We start from the raw sequence: 25,871 nt of genomic DNA, 5'->3' as shown, positions 1-25,871 counted from the left end.
TAATAATATGAAATGATCAAAAAAATCAATTTGGTACTTATGTATTAGTGCAGCCACCTTAGTGAAGTCTGGTGATATTTTACCGAGAACGACCACTAGCTAAGCTTTTTGATGTTAGCTTCAAATTTGAAGGTTCAGATATTGCAAAAAAGAGTGAAATTTTCTAGTTAGAGGACTTTGTGAAGAAGTGGTAATAAATGAAGATGATATAATAGAAGTTTTCTTTTGCAATGACATTCCTAGCCATCATTCAATTAATGGATGGCAAAATCTGTAGTGGGGTTCTAAATGCAGGAAATATTGTTACCAATTGTGAAGAAAGTGAGAGAGAGACTGCTGAGCATGAAACTATTTTAGTTCAAAATTTAGTAGGAATTCTCAGCACTCCAGTTAAGGACTAGAAAAATGAAACTAAACCAAACAAAAAATTATGTGTATCTGTAAAGAGAAAGGAAATAGCTTAAATAATTGATATTGAAAGAAATGTTTAATAAAAAAGACAAATATTGAGGAGGGTTGGGGGAGGGAAATTTGATTTCCTTTAATGTCATAATGCTTCATTAAGCAACATAAAATTTGGTGCTTTCTATTTATCCACATCCCAGCTTTTAACATTCAGTAAAATTGACATTCTTTTTGCATATTTTTGAGCATATGTGCAACAGTAGTCAACGTACTCAAGCACTTAATCCCACATACGTTTGAGAGACATGAATGTACATGCTTTGTATTTAATCAGTTTATAAAATGTATATATATAGCCATATAATATTTCCATCATCTCATTTTTTTGTTTCTAATAAAATGCTTTTCTTTATTGTTAATTATGACCAGAACAGTATCTTTGAGCCATAATAATTAACCTAATAAGTGGTTTTTCCTATATTCATAAAATTGCCAACGAATGGGCAATTTCCCATGGGAGTGCAGATAATCAGAAAATACTGTAATTTTATCAGTATGTTCAGAAATTTTACTTATCCAACCTTTTGTAGTGGAGGACGTTCATCAAAGACATTTAAGCCAAAAAAGAATATTCCTGAAGGAACTCATCAATACGATCTCATGAAACATGCTGCTGCTACCTTAGGAAGTGGAAATTTGCGCCTTGCAGTGATGCTTCCAGAAGGGGAAGATCTAAATGAATGGGTTGCAGTTAATAGTATGTTACTTTTATAGTGTCTTATTTATGGTGTTAATAATAATGTGAATATTGATTAGTTTTCTGTGTAAACCATTATTTCTCTTTATTTGTTAACTTTTTTTAGTAACCAGTATGAAATTTTTTTGCTTGAATTTTTCGATATTTCTTTTGAAATTTTTAGAAATATCATTTACACTGTCATTTTAAACTTAAAATCAAATTTAATAAATTATCTTTTGAGACAGTGTTTTGGAACGTGACTTCTAACAAGGACTATTATAGCTTTGTCCATAATTAGTACAATACCGGGTGTCTGAAAAGTATTGTAACTTTGATTAAAATGTATTAGCAAATTGACAAAATAATCACTTCGGACAAATTTTTACTGCACATCACAGTTATTGAGTCGCATGAGACACATCTGCATTTAATCTGTCATAGTTTGAGAGTTATTTCATTGTTTATTTGCATTAAGAACAGTCATATCTGTAGTATGAATTAAACTTATTTTAGATTAATTTAGAAATTAGTACTTTCTCATTAAAGCAACCTTATTGGCTGACGCTAGCAAAGCAGATCACCCAAGTTGGTATTTTAAGTCTTTTGAGCAAAATTTTTTTGCTGAATGAGTAAATGTAAATGGTGCATTATTATGTTTTGTGACTGATGTTAACAAACTTTCACAGCTAACAAAATACTATTCCTATCATCAGTAGCTATGCAATTTAGGTTTGTGATTTTAGTATTGCAGGTAGTTAGAAGCATGTATGTTTTTTTTCTTCCTTTTAAAAAAGAAAGGAACAGTAGTAATAGTTATATTTTGTTAAAAATTAGCAAGATGAAGATTTGTAAGAAGTGTGCTGAAATTTCTTTGTCATATGTCAGTAGATTACTTTAAAAAGCAATGAATTTCCTTCTCGAAATATATGAGTGTTCCACATGAAAGTAGAAATGTGGTTCTAACAGTATTATTCTACTTGATAGAACTTTTAGATTTCTTCAGCAGATAATGAATGATATGTGAACTGAAATCTAGTTTGTGGCATTGTGTCATTAAGTGAAACATAAGCAGCATAATAAGTAATGTTGTGCCATAGATTATTTTAAATTTTGCTCAGCACACAAAATTTTTTCATTGGTGTTAGTCAACCCAACATTTACTGTCGAATGAAGAATGTGTGTCACACAGAGCAGTGATTTTTAACCCTTTCAGAACGAAAGGTGCAAATGTGCTTGTGTTACTGAGCTTGCTCTTTTTCATAAACATCTCTCCAGGGCCAGAGGGTTTTCACTACTAAGCCATAAATCCATGAAATTATGGGAAAATGAATGCATTGTTTAATAATGTTCTGTTGATTATATATGTGGTATGTGCTTTGTATATTTTTTTTATTTATGTACTTCATGAAGTTTTTTGGGGTGAGTTTAAATATTTTTATTTTGCACTCTAAATTTTTTTTTTCCTCCCTAGTGCTTTCTTTCCTGTTAGTGACTTTTGACATTATAAAATTGGAAACAAACATTTTACTTTACAATTCAGTCTTGCGCTACAATCCTTGCATTCAATATAGTTCATTTTCTTTTATGGAGGATTTTTGCAGGAGTGGCAACAAACAGAGCATAGATATAACCCAATTTAGATTCACATAATTTGTGAAAGGTTTTCGACGTATCAACATTTTAATGCTCAAAAGAGAAATGTTTCATATATTTAAGGTATAATAAATTCTCAATTAGGATCTGGACTGCAAACCCAAACACCTGATGCTCTAGGAAAAAAATAGAAAGATAAACTCCCTTCATTAATTAATACCATGTGGACATTTAAAGAGCTGTTAGAAAGCCTGCTAGTTGTGAATATACCTTTTGCCTTATGTTTATATTATCAAAATCCAAATGCATGTGACCCATTTTGTCTCATTTCGAATAGAAGATATGCATGAAAGGTCAAATCTACATGTATTTCAAATCCAAAGTGCATATAATGCTATCTTGTTTCTAAAACATATTATTAACCATATTAGTTTCTGAATCATTCTAAAACTCTTGACACAAATACATGACAGGCTGAGGCTAATGAGAAAGCGTTCTGTCATAGCTGCATGCCAGCTGGTAAGTGAGCAAGCACACTTCGTGCTGGCATGTCTACATGATGCTGTAAAAGTGTTAATAGTGAATATGTGAGTATAGGTGATATGCTACGACCAGGTTAAACACAGTTATTCATTACTGAAGCATCAGTTGCTACAGTTGACTTCCTAGTGAAGAACAGTAGTCAAATAACCAGCTAAGAGATTGCAGACAGGTTGCCTCCGATCAAAAGAAATGTTAACACTGTTTTGCATAAAAATTTCAATGCAACAAAATTTTTATGAAATGGGCCCCAAAACATCTTACTAATATCCAAATGTCTTTGCAAATATATGTTTGTTTTATGTATTACTTTTCAGTATATCACTTAAGTAGTAGTAATATCTCATTTATATGAGGTGGTATTAAAAAATTTCTTTGTGAAACTGGGAAATGCTCATCTATCCTGACAGCATGCATCCTATCATGCTGGAAAAGTGGTCATTGTATGGAGTTCTGTAAAATGGAAAAAGAGAATTTTAAATTTCACCAAGTGAAAAGTGAATGTCATTATCATGAAATCTCTTCTTCAGTGTCACTTGGATAAGTCTGTCTGAATTTGTCTTCTTAAATGCTTCTTCTTAAACTCTGTCTGGATATGGCTTCTGAATGTGTCTTCTTAAATACTGTCTTGATATGTCGTGTAAATACATTTTGTAGTTGGATATCATATAAGATTTTGGTATAATCATCTTGCATTTGGATATGTCTTCTTAAATATTGCCTTCCTTAAGCCATCTTTTTTAATACATTTCATCCTGAGATATCTTCTTTATTCTTCTTAAAATAGTTCAGGTCTTAAAACAGATCTTTTAATCAAATCGGGAGAAATCTGTCAAGTTGGAAAAACTCTTAATTTAGGAATCATCAGAATTGGTGTTGCATTATCACAGTTTTTTGTTTTTCTTCCCCCCTCCCTTTTTTTTTTTCCTTACCTTCTTTTGTTCCATCTTTAATTTTCTGTATCAGCGTCTTTGTCATCAGATTTTCTCACAGATTTCTGCTGTTAGGCCTTCCCTTTTTTGATGGTCCCTGTAGTTTCTTCTTTTTCAGTAGCTTCTTTTGATTGCTTCTTGCAGGGGATGTTACTAAAGGTATTCTGACGACGTTAGCAATTGATTCATCATCTTTAGCAACTGATTCTTCCTCAGGAAATTGCTTCCCTTCAAAATCTCTTTCTGTGGTGGCATTTCTACTCAATGGCTTTAAATCTTAGTGTGATGTGTTTTGAGTTTCCTCTTGCACTAATTCTTCGTTGACAACATCATTTCTTTCACCATTTTGTAAAGCACATCCTTTCATAAGCAATAATCTTTATACAGCTTAGACTTCAAAACTTATTTTACAGTTTTTATATTTTCATTAGTTTCTTGAGCTTGAATTATCTTAAATGTTACACCATCTTGAATTGCATACGTGCAGTGTTTCTACTCAAAGCGTTTATATGTTGCATACGAGTAATAGATCTGTGTTCAATTGTGTAGCCTTGTAACATTAATATCTATCTAGATATTTTAGTACAAATGTCTTTCTTGCTCGTAGTTTGTTTGAATTCATTATTATCTGTCACAATTTTAATGGAATGCCTAATACATATAAACTTTTTCAGAGCTTCTATGACTGCTTTAACATCTAATTCATAGCTCAAATATTTATGTCCAATATCCTTTGTCTTCATATAATAAAAAGAATGCATGTGATTACCAGTTAAGTATTTCTGTAGCAGAACCAAACTGTAATCATAAGCAACAGTGTGTATTTCTTTCTCTACTTTTGAATTATTAATATACAAAGTAAGTTCAGATGATAAGATGTGTTTGAATTCATTAAAAGCATAAAGTTCTTGCTATCGAATTTAAATTTAGAATCCTTCTTCAGTAAATCACTAAGTAGTTCTGCTATAAATGAATAATTAGGTGTGAATTTTCTGAAATAACCCTTTAAATCTAAACAACTTTCAGCGTCTTTTCACAGTTAGTTTCTGAAAGGTTAGTTACAGCTTTTGTTTTAGAAGAAGGATATAATTTCCTATCTTTCATTTTGTGACTTAGAAATTCAATTTCATGTTTTAGGAATCGACATTTCTTAAGGTTTAGTTTTAATTCATATTCTGATGCTGTCTATAACATGCATTTCAATTTTCGGTTTTCTTGAGTTTCATTTAAGGAAAAAATAATGATATCAACCATATAGATATTACTACGGTATTATCCTTTTAAAAAATCACAAAATACATCGTAGATGTATCTTTGAAAAATGCTTGAGCTGTTTGTAAGACCAAAGACAATTTTCAAAAATTCAGATTGTCCATATTGAGTTACGGGAGTATGTGTATTTTCTACACTGCTAAAAAGAATTAGGGAAGCACATGGTTTTAACGAAATTATGCAAATCAGTGTTCATACTTCAAAAACCAGAAAATGGTTATAAGTGCAGAAATTGGGATTTTGCAGAAGCTGCTGTTTTCATTGTCTCAGTGGTGAAATTCAACCTTTCAGCTTCTGTTTTGAGAAAAGGTACTGGAATGTGTCATGACGATGTGATCTTCCCCGAATCCATAGCTTGGCATATTATCGGGAGACTGGATTGCGGGCTAACACAAGTGTAGTGGATGTTGTGGGACTGGTAAGAAGTGTCATTCCATGACTCTGGACTACTCCTACTCAGAAATTTTATTATTTGTATTAAATACTAGAAATTGATTCACCAGGTTTCAAATGTCATTTTTACCAAATTATGAAGTTGTGCACTATTTATTTTAAAACCAAATTCAAATAAAAGATTTTCTTTTAACTTGTCTTATGACATAATACTTTTTCCAAAGCCGAATATGTACTTAACGAATAAGCAGTTTTTCAGTAAAAACAATCATTTGTAATTCAGATAACATAAGTAATTTAAAAGATTCTACTATATCGCAAATGAATTATTCAACCATATGTATCAATTCCATTAAATTCCGAAACAATTTCTGAAATGTCACAAAAAGGTAATTAAATATTACTAGGCATCATAATGTTTTGATCTACTGAATTATTTTTGGGAAGTGATTCTGGATTAACAGAAGTATCATTAATATCATTATCAGAATCATGAACACTTCTGCTTTCATCATTATCAGTTTTGGATTGTAAAAGCTTAAACTCACAAAGACTGTTCAATGTTAAATCGCAATTTTTATTAGCATTTTACTCATAATTAAAATGTAACAAATTGCACACAGAGATGAAATCACGTGTAGTGAAAGTCTGAAGTAATTTTTGTTTTGTTTCCATGACATTAAAATTAGATGAAAAACTATAAAAGTTACTAAATCTCGATCTGTTTTTTTCCTGTCACCTAAAGCAGCGGTTCTCAACTATTTCACTAACGTATACCATCTAAACAAAATCTTCAGAACCACTACTACATTTTGCAATGATTATTTTTCATTTTCTCAATAGAAATATTCAATAAAATATTTTACCATTAGCAGAACCTATTCTCTGTTTATATTAAATTTGCACACATAAAAATTATTAGATTAAAAATTCATTACCATTTTTATTATCAAAATTTAAGTTATAATAATTTAATTCTAAAATTTAGTGTGAAATTTGGGCCTGTTTAAGAGAGGTCAATTTTTTATGTGTGTCTGGTCGTATTTCACTTAGTTTTAACCGTAAGTTAGGATCCACTTTTAATTTTGTTCTGCACTTATTTTTCAAATATAACATGGAAGAAAATCCTTGTTAGCACAAATAGGTTGTGCAAAAAAAGGCAATAAAAATTTCATAGCTTTTTCTTAAAATGCCTTTAAATTCTTTTTTCAGTTCAGCCAAAAGTTAACGAGTGCATAATTTTTGAAATCTTCAGTTAGAGTTCGATCATAGGAATGTTCTTTTTCTTCACGAGATTTTTGAATTTAGTAGTTAAAAATATTTTGCGTACCACCAGTTGAGAACCGCTGACCTAAAGTTCCAAATATAATTTGATGCAAAAATTAAATAGACTTTGTGTAACCAGTTCCTAAAGAATTAGAAATTCTAGAAATAGAATTTAGCATAGTCATTTTCTCTATTCTTACAAGTAACAAAATGCAAATAAGTAGTTCAGAACAAATTTAAATGATCCAATGTAGTAATCTTTCATTCATCATCATGATTTATTCCTTATCTGAGGCTCATCTCGGACCAAGACTCCAAAATATGTAGGGATACTCTTAACTTGTAGTCTGAGAGCAGACTTCATAAATGGCTGGAACTTTAAAGTCTAGGGAAAATAGATACACTAGTCCAATTGACATTTTAACTTGAATATTTAATGAAGATTATCAATAATTTTTACACACTATGAAAATGGGTGGCAGGAGTATGGATATTTCCAGAAAATTTATCATAAACAAAAATAAAAAGATTTTTCATCTTTATAACGTTGTACATGTTTTATGTTGTCATGAAGGCCTTTGCCCCCCCCCATAAAACAATTCTATTGAACAGCATGCAGCACCATCAGTCGGTCATGAAAGATGACTTCCCACATATATATTGATTATTTTTGAGAAAATTTATTAATGATAAGCATATTATATATAATAGTGTGCATCATTTAGTTTTATTAGATGTGAAATGATTGAAATATTAAATTTTCATGTTCAGATTTCTTGACTCCCCCCTTTTTAAATTTTCTTCAAATGTTGAAATTTTAATGTATTTTTCTTATTTTACAAATTTTGTTCTTGCATTTTAGCTGTGGATTTTTTCAACCAAATTAACATGTTATATGGCACCATAACAGAATTTTGTACAGAGGATAGTTGCCCAGTAATGTCAGCGGGACCAAAATATGAGTATCACTGGGCTGATGGTCAGACAGTAAAAAAACCAATAAAGTGCTCTGCGCCAAAATATATTGATTACCTTATGACATGGGTTCAAGATCAGTTAGATGATGAAACCTTATTTCCTTCAAAAATAGGTGAGAATAATTTATTTTCTAAATTTTATGTTTTCTGCCATTATATCAGCAATTTCTACTTTTCCTAAAGAAACTAAATCAGGGTTCGTACGTTCCTTAAGAGTCCTTAAAAGTCCTTAGATTTTTTGGAATCGATTTTTGGTCCTTTAAAAGTCCTTAATTTTGGGCAAAATCGGCAGAAGGTCCTTAATTTTAATCATCTGAAATTTCTGTCTGTTTTTACGACTGCCATTTTAAGTGTGAGTTAGCATTTTGGAGGAATATTTTTGGCAATTCACTGATGTATATGGTTATCTTTTGAATGGGTTCATGGGTTAGAGTTTGTTTCTATGGGATACTTGAGTTTCTAAGCAAGAAGTGAAACATAAGCATTTTGGAATTCATTTTTTCTAATAAAAAGCTCTTAAATGACTTTTCACTTTTGGGGATGTGAATTCTTTTATTAAACTGTTAATTCTGAGGTCTGAGAATTTTTTGAAACATCATAACATTGATAAATTTCATTAAAATAATGGTAATATATTGAAATTATATTTAAAAAATAACATTAAAATGAAGCATTTTTATTTTTTGCTGTTCTATTATTAAAGTTTCATTTTTGCAACTTATTATACAATATTTTGAATCTGAAAAATAAACAAGGTATGATGCTATATAGCACACTTTATGAAATTCAAAAGCAAAATTAGCTATGTAATTAAGTAATTAATCAAAATGTCTTTTTAATTTTTTCATAGTAAGAGTTTTTCCCATGTAATTGTCTCAGAATATTCAAAATTCTCAGAATATGCATCAGTTTTCTCTATAAAATTAATTTTACACTTTTCTCTCCCCCCCCCACCTTTTTTTTTTTTTTTTTTTTCAAAATATTTCTGGCTTTTTGTTGCTACAGAATTGGTAGGGATAATTTTTCTTTATGATTTTATACATGGCAGTTTGGAAAGTTTAGTAGGATTTGAAGGCAAGATTATTAGACATGCAATTCTAGAAGATTTAAGAAATATATGACAAAATATATTTGAAAATGAAAAATGTCTCCATGGTATCAACACGTAATGGATGTATTTTACAGAAAGTTTGAGATGAATTTCTCATTTTTTGGAGAACGTCTGGAAGAACAATGAAAACATAATATTTGAATGTTTTACTTCTGATACTAGAATCTTTTTCTTAATATGTATATCTTCCCTTTGTTCCTTATGCAGAGTTGCCAATTCTCCCGATTTTCGACCGCTCTCCCGCCAACCCGATTTACAATATATTTCTCCCGACTTTTTCTTATTCTTAAAATTTCTCACGATTTTTATGGAACTTGGCTTAATGCTGTTATATGAACAAAACAAAAAAAGTGATTTTGAACATCTGAAAGCAATTGAATTTTCTCTAGCTTATGTCTAAAACAAAACCTTGCGAATTAGATAACTTCTGCTTTGTGAGTGAGAGCATATATGTATCCAGAAAGGTCATTCTCCAGTTCTCCAATGGGCATCGTGCTCCACTGCGTGTCATCTGGCATATGTTAGCCAATGAGGACAACGCAAACTGTTATTTGGATGTTCTTTAGTTATTTCGGTCATTTTGTCCTGAGTTGTGTGAGTACACATGCCTTCGAGAAATAGTTTTAGAAATTATCATCTTTTGTTATGTCTGTGAGAAAGGTGAAATACTCGTGTACGTTTCAAAAATCCTACACAGTTGACTTTCCTTCCATTATTTCCTCAAGGAAATGTAATAAATTTGTGATGTGTACTGCCTGTCCTTGCGATTTTTTTTATTTCGCATGGTGGAAGGGCAGATGTTCTCAAACATCTGCGTACACAAAAACACAAGGACAACATGAGTTGTTTTGAAGAAAAAAAAACGGCAAATTAAATTTTTCTTTAGAAACAGAGGACCAAAAAGTTATTAATGCAGAATGTCTGTTCTCAGCCTTTTTGCAGGAGTACAACCTGCCACTGAATGCATCGGATCACGCTGCAGCTTTATTTAGAAAAATGTTTCCCGATGATAGTGAGATCGCTAAGAAATATTCAAGTGCAAGAACCAAAACAAGTGCAATTGTTAAAGAAATGGGTTTGAAAAATAAATCATCAGTTATTGATTGCAATAGAACAGCTCCGTTCTGCCTCTCTATGGATGGAAGCAATAATACCAATTCAAAACTGTATCCAATTGTTGTTTCTTTTTATAATCCAGAGTCTTCAGAAATTGAGTTCAGTTTACTTTCTGTCCCCACTTTAGAAGGACATTTGACAGGCTTTAATATACCACAGCTAATTATTAGAACTTTAAAAGAAAATGTAGTCCCTCTGGATAATTGCTTAGCACTTGGTGCTGATAATACACCAGTATTGGTAGGCTTGAATACTGGTGTTGCAGGCATCTTAGGAAAATTCCGATTTGCAGATTATGAGGTGCACCTGTCACCCCTTAAATTTAGCAGCTGAAAAAAGGGCAGCTTCTTTACCAATAAATGTGGATGAACACATTGTTGATATTTATTATTGTCTTGAAAGGAGTTCTAAAAAGAAGGAAAAATTGAAACAGTTCCAACAGCTGCATAACAGCAGTTTACAATTAGAGAACTTGGATGAAGTCATAAAATCAGCTAAGATTGACACCCAGTGGAGTTTAATTAGAAAACTGAAAGATGCTGATGGAATTTTGAAATATAGTGAACTGTCTAGAATTATGTTGGCCATCTTGACAGTTCCCCATAGTAATGCAGAGTGCGAGAGGATTTTCAGTGTTGTTGCAAAAACGAGGACTAAATTTAGATCTAATATTCGTGATGACACATTAGAAAAACTTTTATTAGCAAAAGCAGACCTACGTGGCAATTGCTATGAACAAAATTATGATGTTTCTTTCTTAAAGAAAGCAAAATCTGCCACTGTTTATAATATTTGTACGAAAACTGATTAAAGTTTTTTTTTTTCCATTTTCTTAAACGATGCAAGTAATAAAAATGTTTTTTATGTGTAAGGTATTTTTGTGTTGCTTGCATTTAAGAATTAGTTACTATTTAAAATTAATTCATTATTAAAAACTATATTTTCATCATTTAAAGTCTTTTTAACATTGTGAAAAATCTCCCGATTTCTTAAAAAAATCTCCTGATTTTTGAGTGTCATACGTTGGCAAGTATGCTTATGTTCTAAGTTCTTTTTAAATAAGAGGGTTATTTAACCTTTTGTCTGATATTGTAGTTACTTTCAGCCATAGCGATAATTTGTTTCACATCTTTTGGGGGGGTTTGGTCCGTTTAACTTTTACCAGATCAAGTAAACCACCATAGGTACATTGTGGAGAGGTTGACGAGTTAGGAGATAAAACACACAAAAACTAGCAACAGCATTGGTTTTCATATTGAGACAAATCTCTAATTGTTAGAAAAGATGCTTAAAGAGAAGGAAATAATAATCGATATAAACTAGCTGAAATGTTTGGGAAGGCTTCAAATTAAAATGACAGATAAATATTTTGTTTGAGTGTTGTTGTTACAAAACATAAATGTTTTGTAGCTTTTAATGTGTAATTATCCTTATATCGCTTAAGAATCGATGTCATAAATAACATGTATTTTAAACTGTGAAATTTTATTAGTTTTCGATTTTAATAGGGGTTTAAAAAATAAAATTTAATAGTGGCCATGTAAATCCATAATGACTAAGGTTATCTAACTACCTAATTTAATTATTTATCACTAACTGCCTAAATTATCTTCACCTATTAAAGCGAGTTACTGCCTTTCATTAATACTCACTGTGGTTGCAAGATAAAACACAAAAATGTAAAAATTTAAGTAAAACTTATTCTTTGCATCTAATGAAAATAATACAAAATAACTTATCATCTCTGGTGCTTTAATGGCTAGTTGGAACCTTAAAGTATATTAATTGGGTTACAAGCCTTGGATCTCTGCACGAAGCTACGACACTAACTGCATCAAACAGAGTGATTAACTGTTAACTCTTGCCAACCGTGCCTACATCAGACCTTTCCGGTTTGTTCTAATCAGCAGTTCTCTCTAGACAAGCAGCAGTGGTGACAACATTCAGTCTTTTGTTATGAATCATGCTGATTAGGATCTTGCTTCTCATTTTAACCTGTGCTGTTTGACAAAAAACCTACCTTCTATTTATTAAACCCCTAGACTGACCAAGTATGTGACAAAATGAGACATTTAAAAAAAAAAAAAATCAACATAAAGCATTTGCGTTTTTGCAGCTGAGGATGATGGTTCGATAAAACCATCGAAAGTAGTCCGGTGAAAATTTGAAAATATAACTCTGATTTTGTTGTTTGACTTCTAAATTAATATTTGTTCAGTGTGTTATTGTATCTTATAAAGCTAACTGTTAGTAAAATGTAAATGTCACTTATCTTCTTTCAAATATTTCAAACTATTATAAGTGTAAAATATTTAATGCTGCTTGATAAATTTCTTCTCAAACTTATTAATAATTATTTTAGTTCATGTTTAGTAGTAATGCATATTACTTAGTGATCTATTTTATATTTAGGATGGTATTACAAATGTGAAATTCAGGCATAGATAATATTTTTAATTGAATTTATTCAGTTCTCATTTGCTCATAGGTCCTTAATTTTTTTCATTAATGGTCCTTAAAAGTACTTAATTTCTGTGTGCAGAAATGTGTACAAACCCTGTATATGTGTATTAACATAAATGTAATAGTCTGTCGCTCAACAATACTTGAAAATTTGTTTCAGGAAGAATTATGCTCTTCTATTTTTAAAGCAACCTTTTGAATCTTTTTTATATTCTTCTTCCCTCATTATTGGCATGTGGTATAAATCTTAGACTGTGTTGATTTACTTTCTATAGTAATCCCTACACTTTTCAACTCAAGTAAATTCACACCTACTTAAGTAAATATAAGCCATAACATTCAAACTAAAATATTAGTTAGAAATGAGAACTTCAAAAACAATTTTTTCTTTCAGCAACACATTCAAATAATATTCATGCAGGTAATTAACTTATTTACTACCATTAATGTTGTATTTATCCAAATGGATTTTAAACATGAAATTGAATGCACTGATAATAAATCTAAAAACAAAAGCTTGCAGTTACTTGAAGAAAAGCTAGGATTAATCCATATGTATGTAGATGAGAAAACTATATCAGCATTAATTTAAGATATAAATAATGAATATGGTAGTTATGTCACATTTTTGAAAGCATGAAAAGTGCAGGAATAATGGAGTGCTCAAACATTACCAACAAAAGATACTGAGCTTGATTTCAGAGGTAGAGAAATTGCTCTCTCTTTAGATTGAGCATCTGTTATGAAAGTGGATACTGTTAAGTTTTCTGGGTATCCAGGAGAAAGCTTGCACATAAAGAGTTTTATATAAAGGCTAGCTTTCATGGGCAAGGTGGAGGCATTTAGAGCTGGTGCTGGATGTTTTAAACAATTCAAGAAGCATATATATCTGCAGAACAACATCACAAGTGAGGCAACAAGTGCAAATACAGATGCTGTAAGTAAAACACATGTAACCATAAAACCTATTATACACATGTAACCATAAAACCTATTATATATATATGTTGACAATCACAATATTGTCAAAATAATATTTCGGACAATCCTGATTCCCTTTAACCCGCGGGAAGGCGCTTGGGGTGTATCATACCCCAACCCTACATAAAAGTGAATATTCCTAACTTGTGAAACTGAAATTCTGTGCTGCTTTCAGTAGCTGAGTTTCTAGTTGTAATTGACTTTCAGAGCCGCTTTTTCTTTGCCTGTGTGTTTCAGAAAAAGATTTATCGGTATTTTGTTGGAACTGGGGTATGACACACCCCACGCGCCTGTTCGTGTAAGTGTTTTTCTGACTGAATATTTAGTTCAAAAATTTATTTCTAGAGTGTAACAGTAAATATTTCTACTCGTAAGTGATTTTAAAGTACTTGACATTAAATTCTTAAAAATTTCTAACTGCATTATGGTAAAAAGAATTAGTCCCTATGAACTGGAGATGCAACGCATGTGAGATTTATTAGAAATATTTGAAAGCAATGAAGATTGCATTTCGGAAACTGAAGATGAAACTAAGAATATTTTCTACAATGTTTTGATTTCGAAAAGGATAAAACATTAATTCCTGATGTTCCTAAAAAAGGAAAAACTGTTCATATGCTTTCAACATTATATAACGATCATACTATAGATGATACTATTGGAGAAAATAAAACGTCAGGAATTATATGTTTTAATAATATGACTAAAGGAGCAGTGGATATGGGGGATGAAATGTCAGCCAATTATTCAATTGCCAGAATAACAAGAAGGTGGCCAATGGTAATTTTCTTTTCTGCACTGAATGTTGCTGTAATAAATGCTTGGATTATGTTACATTCAACTGCTAATCCACCAACATGAAATAGAAGTCTGTTTTTGAAGGACTTAGCATTACAATTAATGAAAAAAAGTATTGAACAAAGATCAGAGATTAATACTTTTCCAAGAAATTGTACTGCATGCAAAACAAAAGCAGAAGTTTCGATGAAGAATTAAAACGAATACATGAAATTCGAAACAACTCAGTATGAAAGATGTGTTAAATTTTTTGTCCTTGCGCCAAGGACAGAAGAACGTGAATGCAATGTTTAAAATGTGAAAACATTCTATGCCAAGAACACATGAATGTATTTCGCTCAAAGTGTGAAGAAATAAAATAAGCATGGTGTATTAGAGATGCAATGAAACTTAGAGGCATTATGTTTATTATTTTCATTTATCTTAATTTTAACTCTAAGATTATTTCGGAAATTAATTTTTTGAAACCCAAATATTATTCACTTATTTATAATACACAAGAACACACACACACACACACACAAAAAAAAAAAAGTTTTAAAACTAAATAATACTATTTTTATTGTATTTTAAATATTGGGGTATGTGATACCCCACGCGCCCACTCTAGTAACTTTTCTTCTTGCGACTTCCGCCGGGTTAATTTTCAACAATAAAAGAGGTAGAAGCTGCCAGAGAATAAATAGCATCTCTCTTAGCAGTATTTACCTCCAGTGCTGATGATTCTTCCACTACTTTTTTTATTTGAAAAGTGTTATTTCAGTTTTTGTTGTGTCTTATAACCAGACACTTGCAACTTAACGCTGCCAGAGAAAAGCATTTTCTTTGCAGTATCCACCTCCAGTTCTTTCACTACTTTTTTTAATTTGAAAAGTGTTATTCTAGTTTTTGTTGTTTTATATGACCAGACACTTGCAACTTAATGCTTGCAGTGGGAATGGAATATCCATCAGTTATTTAGCATTCTCATTACTGAGAATTTTATAAAAGTACACCTGCAAGAACAGAAAAGTTCCTCCCAATTTTGATGGAGAATAACTCTGGGAGACAGATCCAAGGGCCTCCCATCCCTCTCCCCTATCATCAGATCATCAAGAGGATTCGACTCAATGTATATTTTAAGTGCCTTCATGCAAAGGACTTTAACAAACATTCCAGTCTTTCAGAATTCAAAACCGGACCCAATTATTCAGCAGCCAGCATATAGATCAGGGTAGCTATTTCAATCTGTTTTTGTTCTGTAGTTATATATACTTATAAATAATAATAAATATTGCAGTTTCTCGTGGATTTATATTTAATCACTTTACAAAGTTGACTTGCACAAATTCAAATTGTGTAAAGTTTTACAGAAGTTGATGCTTACTTAACTCAGAAATTACTGTTGGGGTTGTCTTTCTTCCAGGATGGGAAGAAATTGGAAAGAATTAACAATTATATACCTGTGGAGTTGCTAAAGGAGATGCACTTAGTAAAAACAATTTATTTGAAAATAAATAGCTTGAAAGATGTAACACCAATTGTCCAAACGAACAAATGAAAAATATAGATTTTCTAAGTGGTCCCCCACAATGCCAAACCAGACATGGATATCAAATCCGTGTTGTGCTACACTTTTATGTTACATGGGAGTTACCCATTGGCCATACGAATGAGTTATGTGCATTGCAATTTATACTTTCTCTGTGAATAAGATAGAAGCCAGGAAGCAATCATCAACAGATAATAATGAGGCTGCTGTAAGTGTACATACTGTTTATGACATGGCTGCAATTGGTTAGAGTTTAGAATTCTTCAGACAGTGGTTTGAAGAAGAATGAAGTGAATAGTGATTGCTCATGTACTGGCACATGCAATGCCTTCTGTGTAGAGAGGCACCATCTCTTCGATTTTTATTCATTTTGGATTCACGTTGAATGTTTCAAAGGAACCCATTTCATATTATGTTTGATGTAGTCATGCAAACATCTGGTTTTTCAGAATACTTTTCATTGGTAATGCTCGTGGTACAGAGGGTACAGCAGCTCGTTCACTACATTCAGCAGATTCATATGCTAAATACATAATTGCTAACTCCAAATATCTGCTGAATTCTTTCCTACTATCTCTGTAGGCAATTGATGAATGACAGCTTTCTGCATGAGCATTTTACCAATTCCGAACAACTCTTGCAATTGTGTTACCGTCGTGTTTCTGACCATTCATTACTATCTGATCCCAATTTGTCCGTGGGTAATCTACCCCTTCTGGGAATTTGTATACACGATAAAGAATTACCCTGTATGACGGGCTTATTTGCATATTACTAAAAAAGCTTATTGGAATCATTCAAAAGAGGCTAGTAGCATTCTGCAAAAAATGAAAATGTTTAAATTATTAGTATTTTAGTGCTATGTTTAAAAAAACATAGCACTATGATACTATAGCACTATAATACTAAATAGCACTATAATACTAAATTCGTCCGTAAGTACAATAATATAAATATGAAGCACAAGAATTAGTTTTCTCCTTTTCTTCCACTAAATTTGCTAGCTATGATTGTTGTATGTAAAACAGCATTGAAAAGCCTATATATTTAAAATATATATTGTTATTTTTCTGCATTTTATCATACATGAAACTGCATGTTTTTAGCCCATTTAAGATGGAATTTAATAGAAGAAAAAAAGTAGCTGTCAGTTCCATGTAAAACCTAGTATGTAACAAGAAAGTGAGGAGTGAGGATAAATGTGTACAAGTATCTTTAATGTAGCTAGTTCGTATAGCATTTATTCCCTTTGCCATCTCCAAGAAATTTGCTTCTCTTGATATACAGTCTTTTGCAGTAGCAACAATTTGAAATTTTCAAACTGGATTATGCAAGTTTTTGCTGTATTTGATTAACGAATATCTACAGGCTTATATATATATATATATATTTTTTTTCTAATAAAGAATATAAGATACCATTAATGTCTGGGAAGTTTTTAGTTTTTATCAATTATGTGAAATTGTGGTGCTATTGTGTTCCATCCCCCCTTTTTCCCCTACTGTAATAATGACATTCATCAAATTTTACATTGAATCATTATAAATGACATATCTCTTTTCAAATTATTACCAACAAATATTATTGCTCTGTGTTATGTTTAAAGAAATTAAATAATGAAGAATCTGCATGAATGTCCGCATATTTCTCGCACTGTGGAAAAACAGTTTTACCTAGAGCCATCAAATTTTGAAGATAGGAGTTTTTAAATATTTCGTGATTTTGCTACTGAAACTAACTTTATGTGGTGTAAGCACCAAAAGTGTGATATTTAACAAAAAAAAAAAAAAAAAGTTTTGTAAATCCATCTTAGTAATCAAACTAAATGTTGATATTGTAAACTGAGAAAAGACTGTAAAAAACAGGAAAGTGTGTCTAAGTTTTTTTATCTCCAACATTAAGTGTTACAATAACACGTAATGCTGCATCAGGAATTCTAAATGTATACTGCTGTGCTGTTGTTAAAATTTTTGTAATTTTGCTGTTGAATTCTGTACACTGTAAGTGCGAAGAAAATGATGCTTAATAATAATAAAGCTGAAAACACACAAACACTCACAAAAAAAGGTTACTCGTAGGAGAAGTGAGTGTAACAGACGACTGGTAGACTGAGAGCACAGCGAGAACATAAAAAGCCTTAACAAACCCTTCTGGGCAACCATTAGAATATGAAACCTTTCAGGTTTTTTTTATTATTTTGAGTGGCATCTAATTGGTTTTAATTGTTGATATATATTGAAAATTTATTAAAACAGTATTTCAAATTGCATGTTTCTAATCTTAGGTATGATATTTCATATTTAAAAACTTAATATTTTCATGCTCATTTTATACCGGTATTTAAGTCTTCCATTTATTAAATTCTTCATAATGCTTAATTTTTTTATTAACTTCATTAGAAATTAAAGAATTATAAATAGAAGTGTTTATAATCCCTATTTTTTTATTAACTTCATTAGGTGGCTGAAATTTCTTTTTGATATTATGTAAATCTTTGAGCAGTTAAAATACATTTTATAATGTAAAAGCACATGTTAATATCTGTAAAAAATCCTCTTCAGCATATTTGCATGTATTCAACAATATGTAGGTTATATCTGTTTCAGATGAGAGGAAAAAATAATCTGTAATTAGATAATATATAAAAGATCATTATGAGTTAACTTGCCTGACTAGGTCATCTTGAGAATGTGGAAATCAAGCAATCTGATATATTTTTTACAGAATGGTACTGGGTGGCATGTGCTCATGGTACACAGAAATACATAAAACATGCATCACAGCTATGGTTAATATACCATATTGCAAAAATCTGTAGAAACTCTGAGATTTCATGATGGCGAAAAAATTCTGTATAATGGAAAACAACAACTCGTTCAAAAATAAGCCAGTCCATATAAAATTTGAATATGTTGTTAAATAAGAATTGCTGAATAAAACTGCAGTATGCAAATTAGTGGCGCTAGTTTTTGTGTTTGGAGTGGTATTTCTTTGGGTGGATCCACAGTCGTCCATGTCTTTCCACATGGAACCATTAATGCTCAGGCATACAGAAATGACATTCTTGATGCTTATGTGCTCCTTTTTGTCAGGACAATAGGTGCTAATTTCCTGTTACAAGTCGACAATGCTAGGCACACAGGGTTCGCATCGTGGGGGATTATCTTTAGCAGCAAGCAATTAAGCGCATAGAGTGGCCAGCTTACTCACTGGACTTGAATCCTATTGAACATGTTTGGGACGCTTTAAGAAGACATCTAAGCTGCTCGCAATCCTCGTCTTCATACCCTTGCTGCAATTGCAACTACTTTGCAAAAGCTATGGTTCTTACTTCTTATGGAACTGATAAACTGCATAATTGACAGCATGACGGTATGTGTTGTATTGACAGCATCACGATATGTGTGTACCATAATGAAGGTAATTTTTCTGTACCAAACTGACACATCTCTTTTTATTCATTTTGTACATATGCTAATTTCTATAACTCAATAATTGTCTGGTAATTTCTTTTCATGCTTTTTTTAATACCTGACAATGTGATATATACTGTGGCTCAATTTCATTAAATTATATCTGTAACTTTTTGAGTATTCATCATTTTTGTGATTTTTCCTTGATTAATGATAACTAGTGTATTATTATTTCTAGGGTATATGTTTATACTTTTCTGTAAGCCAGACTCAAATTTCACTAACATCAGATTTTTTGTATTGGCCATGATACAACAAACCAGTAATATAAACAATTTCAAAAATAAAACAACTCATTTCCATAAAACAAATAACTCATTTCATATAAAAAAAAATTTTCATAAACTTTAGAATTATAAATGTGCCGAAGGGTCTGTGTTCATCACACTTTATTAAGCACCTGCCATGATTTTCCTAAACCACCCTGGTGGAAGTTCTATCAGCAGTGACTATTTCTGTATTGCTTTTATTGGGTGCAAATGTTACAGGAGGGGAATCCCATATTGGTGTAGACCAGGGGTTCTTAACCAGGGATAAATGTCATAGTTTTAGGGGGGGGGAGAATGAAGCCAGCCTTTCATTTTATGAGCAGAAAAAACAACTAGTTTAAGTTTTGGTATTTATCAACATTTTCTGTACATTTTCTTGTTTAATTTGAAGGATTCATTAAAATATAAACTAAATTTAAATAAATGTATGTACATTTTTAGTGCAGTTGTTTATAATGGCACTAAATAGATAGTAGTAGCACTCAGCTAAACTCAGATATGGCAGTGATATAAGAAAGAATGTATGTATTGGGTAGCTGAAATAAAATTGCCATAAGTTTTGAAAAGTATCTTGGGTAGTATCTGAAATGAAAGTTGTGAATGTCTTCACAATTCCATCAATTTTATTGTACATATACTGCCGTCTGATGAGGCATTCATTTTATATTACCCAGTATATTAACAACTTTGTTACTACAGCTTTTTGCATATTTAAAAGTCGGTCATTTTTTGTAATTTGTGTTCTGTGTTTTTCTATACACATATGTTTATGCTAAAAATAAGCCATGGGATGCGTTTCAAACAATTAATATTTGCATCTCAGCATTTTGCAGGATTAAAAAAAAAAAAGACTGCATGGCTAAATAACTCAATTGGGCATTAAAAAATAATGAAATAGATTAAGCTTTCAGATATAGCAGTTTTTATTCCATGGCATTATTCATTAATTACATGAAATGTAAATTTTTATACATACCTTATGTAAAGACATTAAATTATTTTGCAAAATGCAAATTTGCCCAGGGAGAAAATTGTTAGAATTGCATGAACTTGAACCATTTTCACCGGAAGAAAAGAATGATAAAAATACTAACTTTAGGAGTTGTTAGCTGTTAAGATACAAAATGTTTTATTTTAGTTAGCATTTTTATGAATTGGAAGTAGAAAATTATGCTTCCATTTTGTTATTTCTCCAACATGAAAGCTATATTGAATTCCTAATAATTACACTAAGTGAGTGCATGCTCCAAAAGAGGTCTGAGCCTATATTTGATTAGAAGTTTTTCACAAATCTCAATGCTGACACTTGGAAGTCAGAAGCTAATCCATAACTGAAAAAAAAAAAAAAAAAAAAAAAAAAAAAAAAAAAAAAAATTATAGTTACCTAACTAAAACATAAAGTAGGGAAGTTTTCTCGGTAGTAAGATAGCAGCATCAAGCCTCATTGAAAGTATTTGTGGTGTTCGAAGTTTTAAAAAATATAAGAAGAGAAACTTTGAAGTGTTGGTGGAAGACTTTTTGTAAGAATGATGGACAGTCAGTATTTATCAAAGATATTCTTGAAGTATCTTAAGAGGAGCTGGTAGAAGAATAAAAAAAAATAGTGAGTAAAATGGCCATAGTGGAGCTGGAGCGTGATGTTTGTAAACAAATTATTAAACTATGTGGGTGGCTTAAATAGAATTTGAATTTATTGGCATCATAATTTTATGTAGTAGTTTCAATGTTGACATCTATCTGTAAGAATGTTAACATGACTTTCAGAAGTTTAAAAAAGGGTCCAAAATTTATAGAACACTGTCATTTTCCAGAAGAAAGACTATTAATTTAATGAAACTCCATTTTAAACACTATACACTGCTGGATATTAAAATTGAAAAACACTAGGAAGGGATGATCTGACGAATGTCATAATCACATAAAAGGAAGAAGAGGTTGTGATATGCGAATGATTATAGTTCGACCGTCACAAGCTTAACCTTGGTTGGCCTCGGAAATTTATTGTTATGCCTCGGAAAAAAAAAAAGAAGAAGAAATGCTTACCAGCAAATGTCAGAATTCGATAGAAGCAGGATCTTTCCTTATCTAGAATGTGGATTATCATTCCGTGATATCATCCGTCACACTGGTCAACATCCAACCACTGTCATGTTCATGTGAATATGGAAACAATGGGTTGTTGAGGGTCATACTGAACGGCATGCAGGATCTCAACTAATGCGCCCGAGAGGGCAGACATATTGTGAGGTCAAACTTGCAAAACCATTCAACCACATGACAGATCATTAGTCAGGAAATGAGCATGTTTGCAACACGCCTAGTACCGGCTTGTACGGTACATCGAGGTTTGCAGCAGCGTGGACTATCAGTATGCCGACCATTACTTTGGCTTCCTTTGACAATGCAGCATTGAGAGAGACGGCAACTCTGGTGCACAGAATGGCAAAACTGTGTGCGGGAGTGGGACAACGTCGTCTTTTCTGTTGAATCCCGGTTCTGTGTGCAGTAATCTGATGGTCGTATACGTGTCTGGAGCACCAAGCAAACCGCACATCGCCTGCTTGTATTCAGTATTGGCAAAGGGGCCCTGCACCTGATATGAATGTTTGGGCAGCCACTGGATACAGGACATGAATATCTAGTTTGGACTGATGGTAATTTGAATGCAGATCGGTACATTTCTGACATCTTACGTCCAGTGGTTGTGCCTTATCATCAAGGCCTGCCAAATTGCCATCTTCCAACACTATAATGCGAGACCACATGTTGCACATCGTGTTCTGACCTTCCTTGATACACAGGGTATTCAATTGTTTTCCTGGCCTGCAGGATCTCTAGATTTGTCACCCATTGCAAACATCTGGTCATGGGTTGCTGAGAGACTCGCCTGCCACCCCTCTAAAGCTAATACGGTTGATGAAGTGTGGCATAGAATAGAAACAGCATGAAATGAGTTGCCCTTTTCTGTCATCCAAGCCCTTCTCACCTCTGTAAACCTCCAAATTGCTTATAAATTTAATAATTTTGTCTTCATGCCATACTGTTTACGTATGATAAATATCTTTCTTGTATTTGCTTTCCTTCATATGGTGTTGCAAATTTAATGGCCAGCAGTGTGCTTTTGTCTTTCATTTAAAACCTCTGAAAAACTCATTAATTAATGTTCATTACAATAATCACAATCTTCCAAGGTTAAGAATAATTACCCATGCGGTTATAATTAGCACAGATAATCTGAAGTTCAAGATCCTTAGAGAAACTTTCATATGAAAACTTAAAAGGATTAGGTGTTTTTAACAATAGTAATATATTTTCTACAAAAAATGTTCAATAACAGTGTTTTTAATAATTTAATTTTATAAAGCTGAAAATTTTGTTTTATTATAAAATTAAATAATTATTTTTATTTTTGACCAACTAGGACACAGGTTTTTTTTTTTTTTTTTTCTTATTAGTTTGTATTTCTCTCATTCACAGATTTTTTTTGTTAATTTATATAAAAATTCGTTTTTTGACCACAATTATCACAATCTGAAAATGAACCATTTGATTAATATCTTGACATGTCTGTGACCTGTTGCTCAGGAAGTTCTGTCACTTTTAAATGCTATGTGTAGTTCAGTCTGAAAATTAGTGCAGATCCTTATATAAAATTATCTGAAATTTTATTTAGGTATATATGTTTCCACGTTTTTATATAGTATATAGAGCATATATATTTGATTATTGTTAAACAATTTTCTTTTATTTTTGGTTCAGGTGTACCTTTTCCCAAGAATTTCCTATCCATTGCAAAGACTATCTTGAAACGATTATTTAGAGTATACGCCCACATCTATCACCAGCACTTCTCAGAGATTGTACAACTTGGAGAAGAAGCACATCTAAACACAAGTTTTAAACATTTTATATTTTTCGTCCAGGAATTCAGTCTTATTGATAAACGAGAGCTTGCACCTCTGCAGGAATTAATAGAAAAATTAGCCTCAAAAGATAAAGACAAAGATAGTAATCCTGCCCGTTAATTTTATTGTTGTTATTACTCTATTTTCCCATCTAACAAGAAGCATATCGTAATATTCGCATAAAATTAGTTGTGCTTGAAATAGTGCTTTTGTTGTGATATATGATGGTAAAAAATGAAGCAGACCTACATCATGTGCTGGAATGCAATTTATTTTTACTTTAAATTGAATATTTTTTATAAAATTTATCATGTATTTTAACAGCAGTTAAATATGTTCCTATCCATGTAATTAAATTATTTTTGAGAGGGGTGAATTTTGTAGCAGATTTAACAGTGTCTTATTGGTTTAATTCAATTGTATGATAAGTGGTCTAAATGTGGATGCTTTTTCATTTTCTGTTAGATAAAATAAAGATTTTTTTCCTGTTATGAATCAGTTAGTTAAAGAACAGGGGTATAATTTGGCATTTGCATTCTGTCTGTCTGAATCAACAGATCATTTTCTTGTTATTTATTGTTAGAAACATTAAATTAATTTTCATAGCCTTGAAAAGTTTACTATATGTTTTTCTGTATATAATCAGGAGTCTTAAAAGTACATTTTAAGAAGCTCCTTTGGCCATTTGTTCGGTGATTAAAAACCCATATAAAAATATGAATTTCTAAAAACACTCTGGAAGTATCATCTATAGAAAGATCTCTCAGTATTATTTAATCATAATTTGCCACTCAAATTGTATTGCTACATAAATATGTTTAAAACAAGCTAAATTTCATATTTATTATACGCTCTACAGATAATGTTACATTTATTCAGTTTTATTTTGTTTATTATTTTATTTCAAATTATTATTGCTATTTATATAGGAACCTTGCTTTAAGTCTCCCTTATATTTTTTGCATGTTAAGCTTCAGAAATATGCATCTGACATTTCCAGCCATTTCCCCATTGTCTTTCTTTTTATACATATGCGTGTATTTCTGGGGAAAAATGTTATTTCAAATGCTTAGGTTGTATTTATTTTTCCTATGAAAGGAAGCACAAAATTTAAATGATTCAGTGTTTAATTGTGATAAAAAATTCAAATGTTATACTTCTTGCATGAGTAATTGTGACAACTTTTGTCATCTTTTTTATTGTTATTTACAAGTTTATGCTCTTATTTGTCCATTATAATTCTTTAAAAATCTCGTAATAAAAAAATGGAATACCAATTAGTGATTAATTGTAAGATCAAGTGTCCTTAAATAGTTGGTGCTTATAACCAAGCTTTTATATGTCCTTATTTTAAAGCAAAAAGATGTAATTATTGATATCTTCTGTGGGTCAGTTAGAGCCAATGAGTGTTGGGTTTATATCATTTAAAATCACACATTATGTATTTTAAAAATGCAGCATTTTGTTGTAAATATGTTCTTTCATAAATGATTCATTTTTTCTGTGTAGATTTTTAAATGATAAACCCATCACTTATATCTGCATGTTGCTTGGACAGTGCTGATACATTCAGATGCACTTGTTTTGACACCTGTGCCTAATGAGCATGTAATGTAGTAGAACATAGATTTTTTACAATTATAACGATATAAGAGCAGTCTTACTTTGTAAATGAACATTTGTGTGCTAATATGTAAAATAAGAGCCAATAAAATTTTCATGCTTTTAATTAATATATTTTCATCAGCAGAAATATGATACTTATGGCTTTATTGTCACAAAACTTTTTTTTTTTTTGGTTTATATATAGGGGCATAGATTTCTACTTTTTGATAACTTTTGATTTAGAAACATTAAGAGTATGCAAAGATTGAGATAGAATCTGCTTCACAAAGTCCAAAACGGTCATCAGTTTGATAATGATATGCAATTAAACTTTCTGTTAACAGATACATGGAACTAAGATTTTATCTGACAATATATGAATGAGAGTGATTTGGTCTTTTACCTAGAAAAGCCTGGGGGATTCAGGAATTGTCTTCTGGAATGTTCATTAACTAAAATTCGATTGTACTGTCTTTATAATATATAATGAAATTTTATTGAT

General features: G+C 31.3%; 1 protein-coding gene across 1 annotated transcript in view; it reads left to right on the top strand.

Annotated features, from left to right (window-relative positions):
• The window catches only part of mats (MOB kinase activator-like 1), a 31,220-nt gene extending 5,727 nt beyond the window's left edge, over positions 1-25,493 (top strand). Inside the window, exons 2-4 of the mRNA XM_035370285.2 lie at positions 996-1,162; positions 8,003-8,230; positions 23,619-25,493. Coding sequence (XP_035226176.1) covers positions 996-1,162; positions 8,003-8,230; positions 23,619-23,884 — 661 coding nt within the window. The 3' untranslated portion in view covers positions 23,885-25,493. The remainder of the gene's footprint in view (positions 1-995; positions 1,163-8,002; positions 8,231-23,618) is intronic.
• The last annotated feature ends 378 nt before the right edge of the window (positions 25,494-25,871 follow it).

Source organism: Stegodyphus dumicola, chromosome 1 (assembly GCF_044657685.1).
Source record: "Stegodyphus dumicola isolate Sdum_Otavi_A_Nest chromosome 1, ASM4465768v1".
NCBI classification, from domain to species: Eukaryota; Metazoa; Arthropoda; class Arachnida; order Araneae; family Eresidae; genus Stegodyphus; species Stegodyphus dumicola.
The sequence above is the reverse complement of the archived record's forward strand: the minus strand, read 5'-3'. Positions and strand labels throughout refer to the sequence as shown.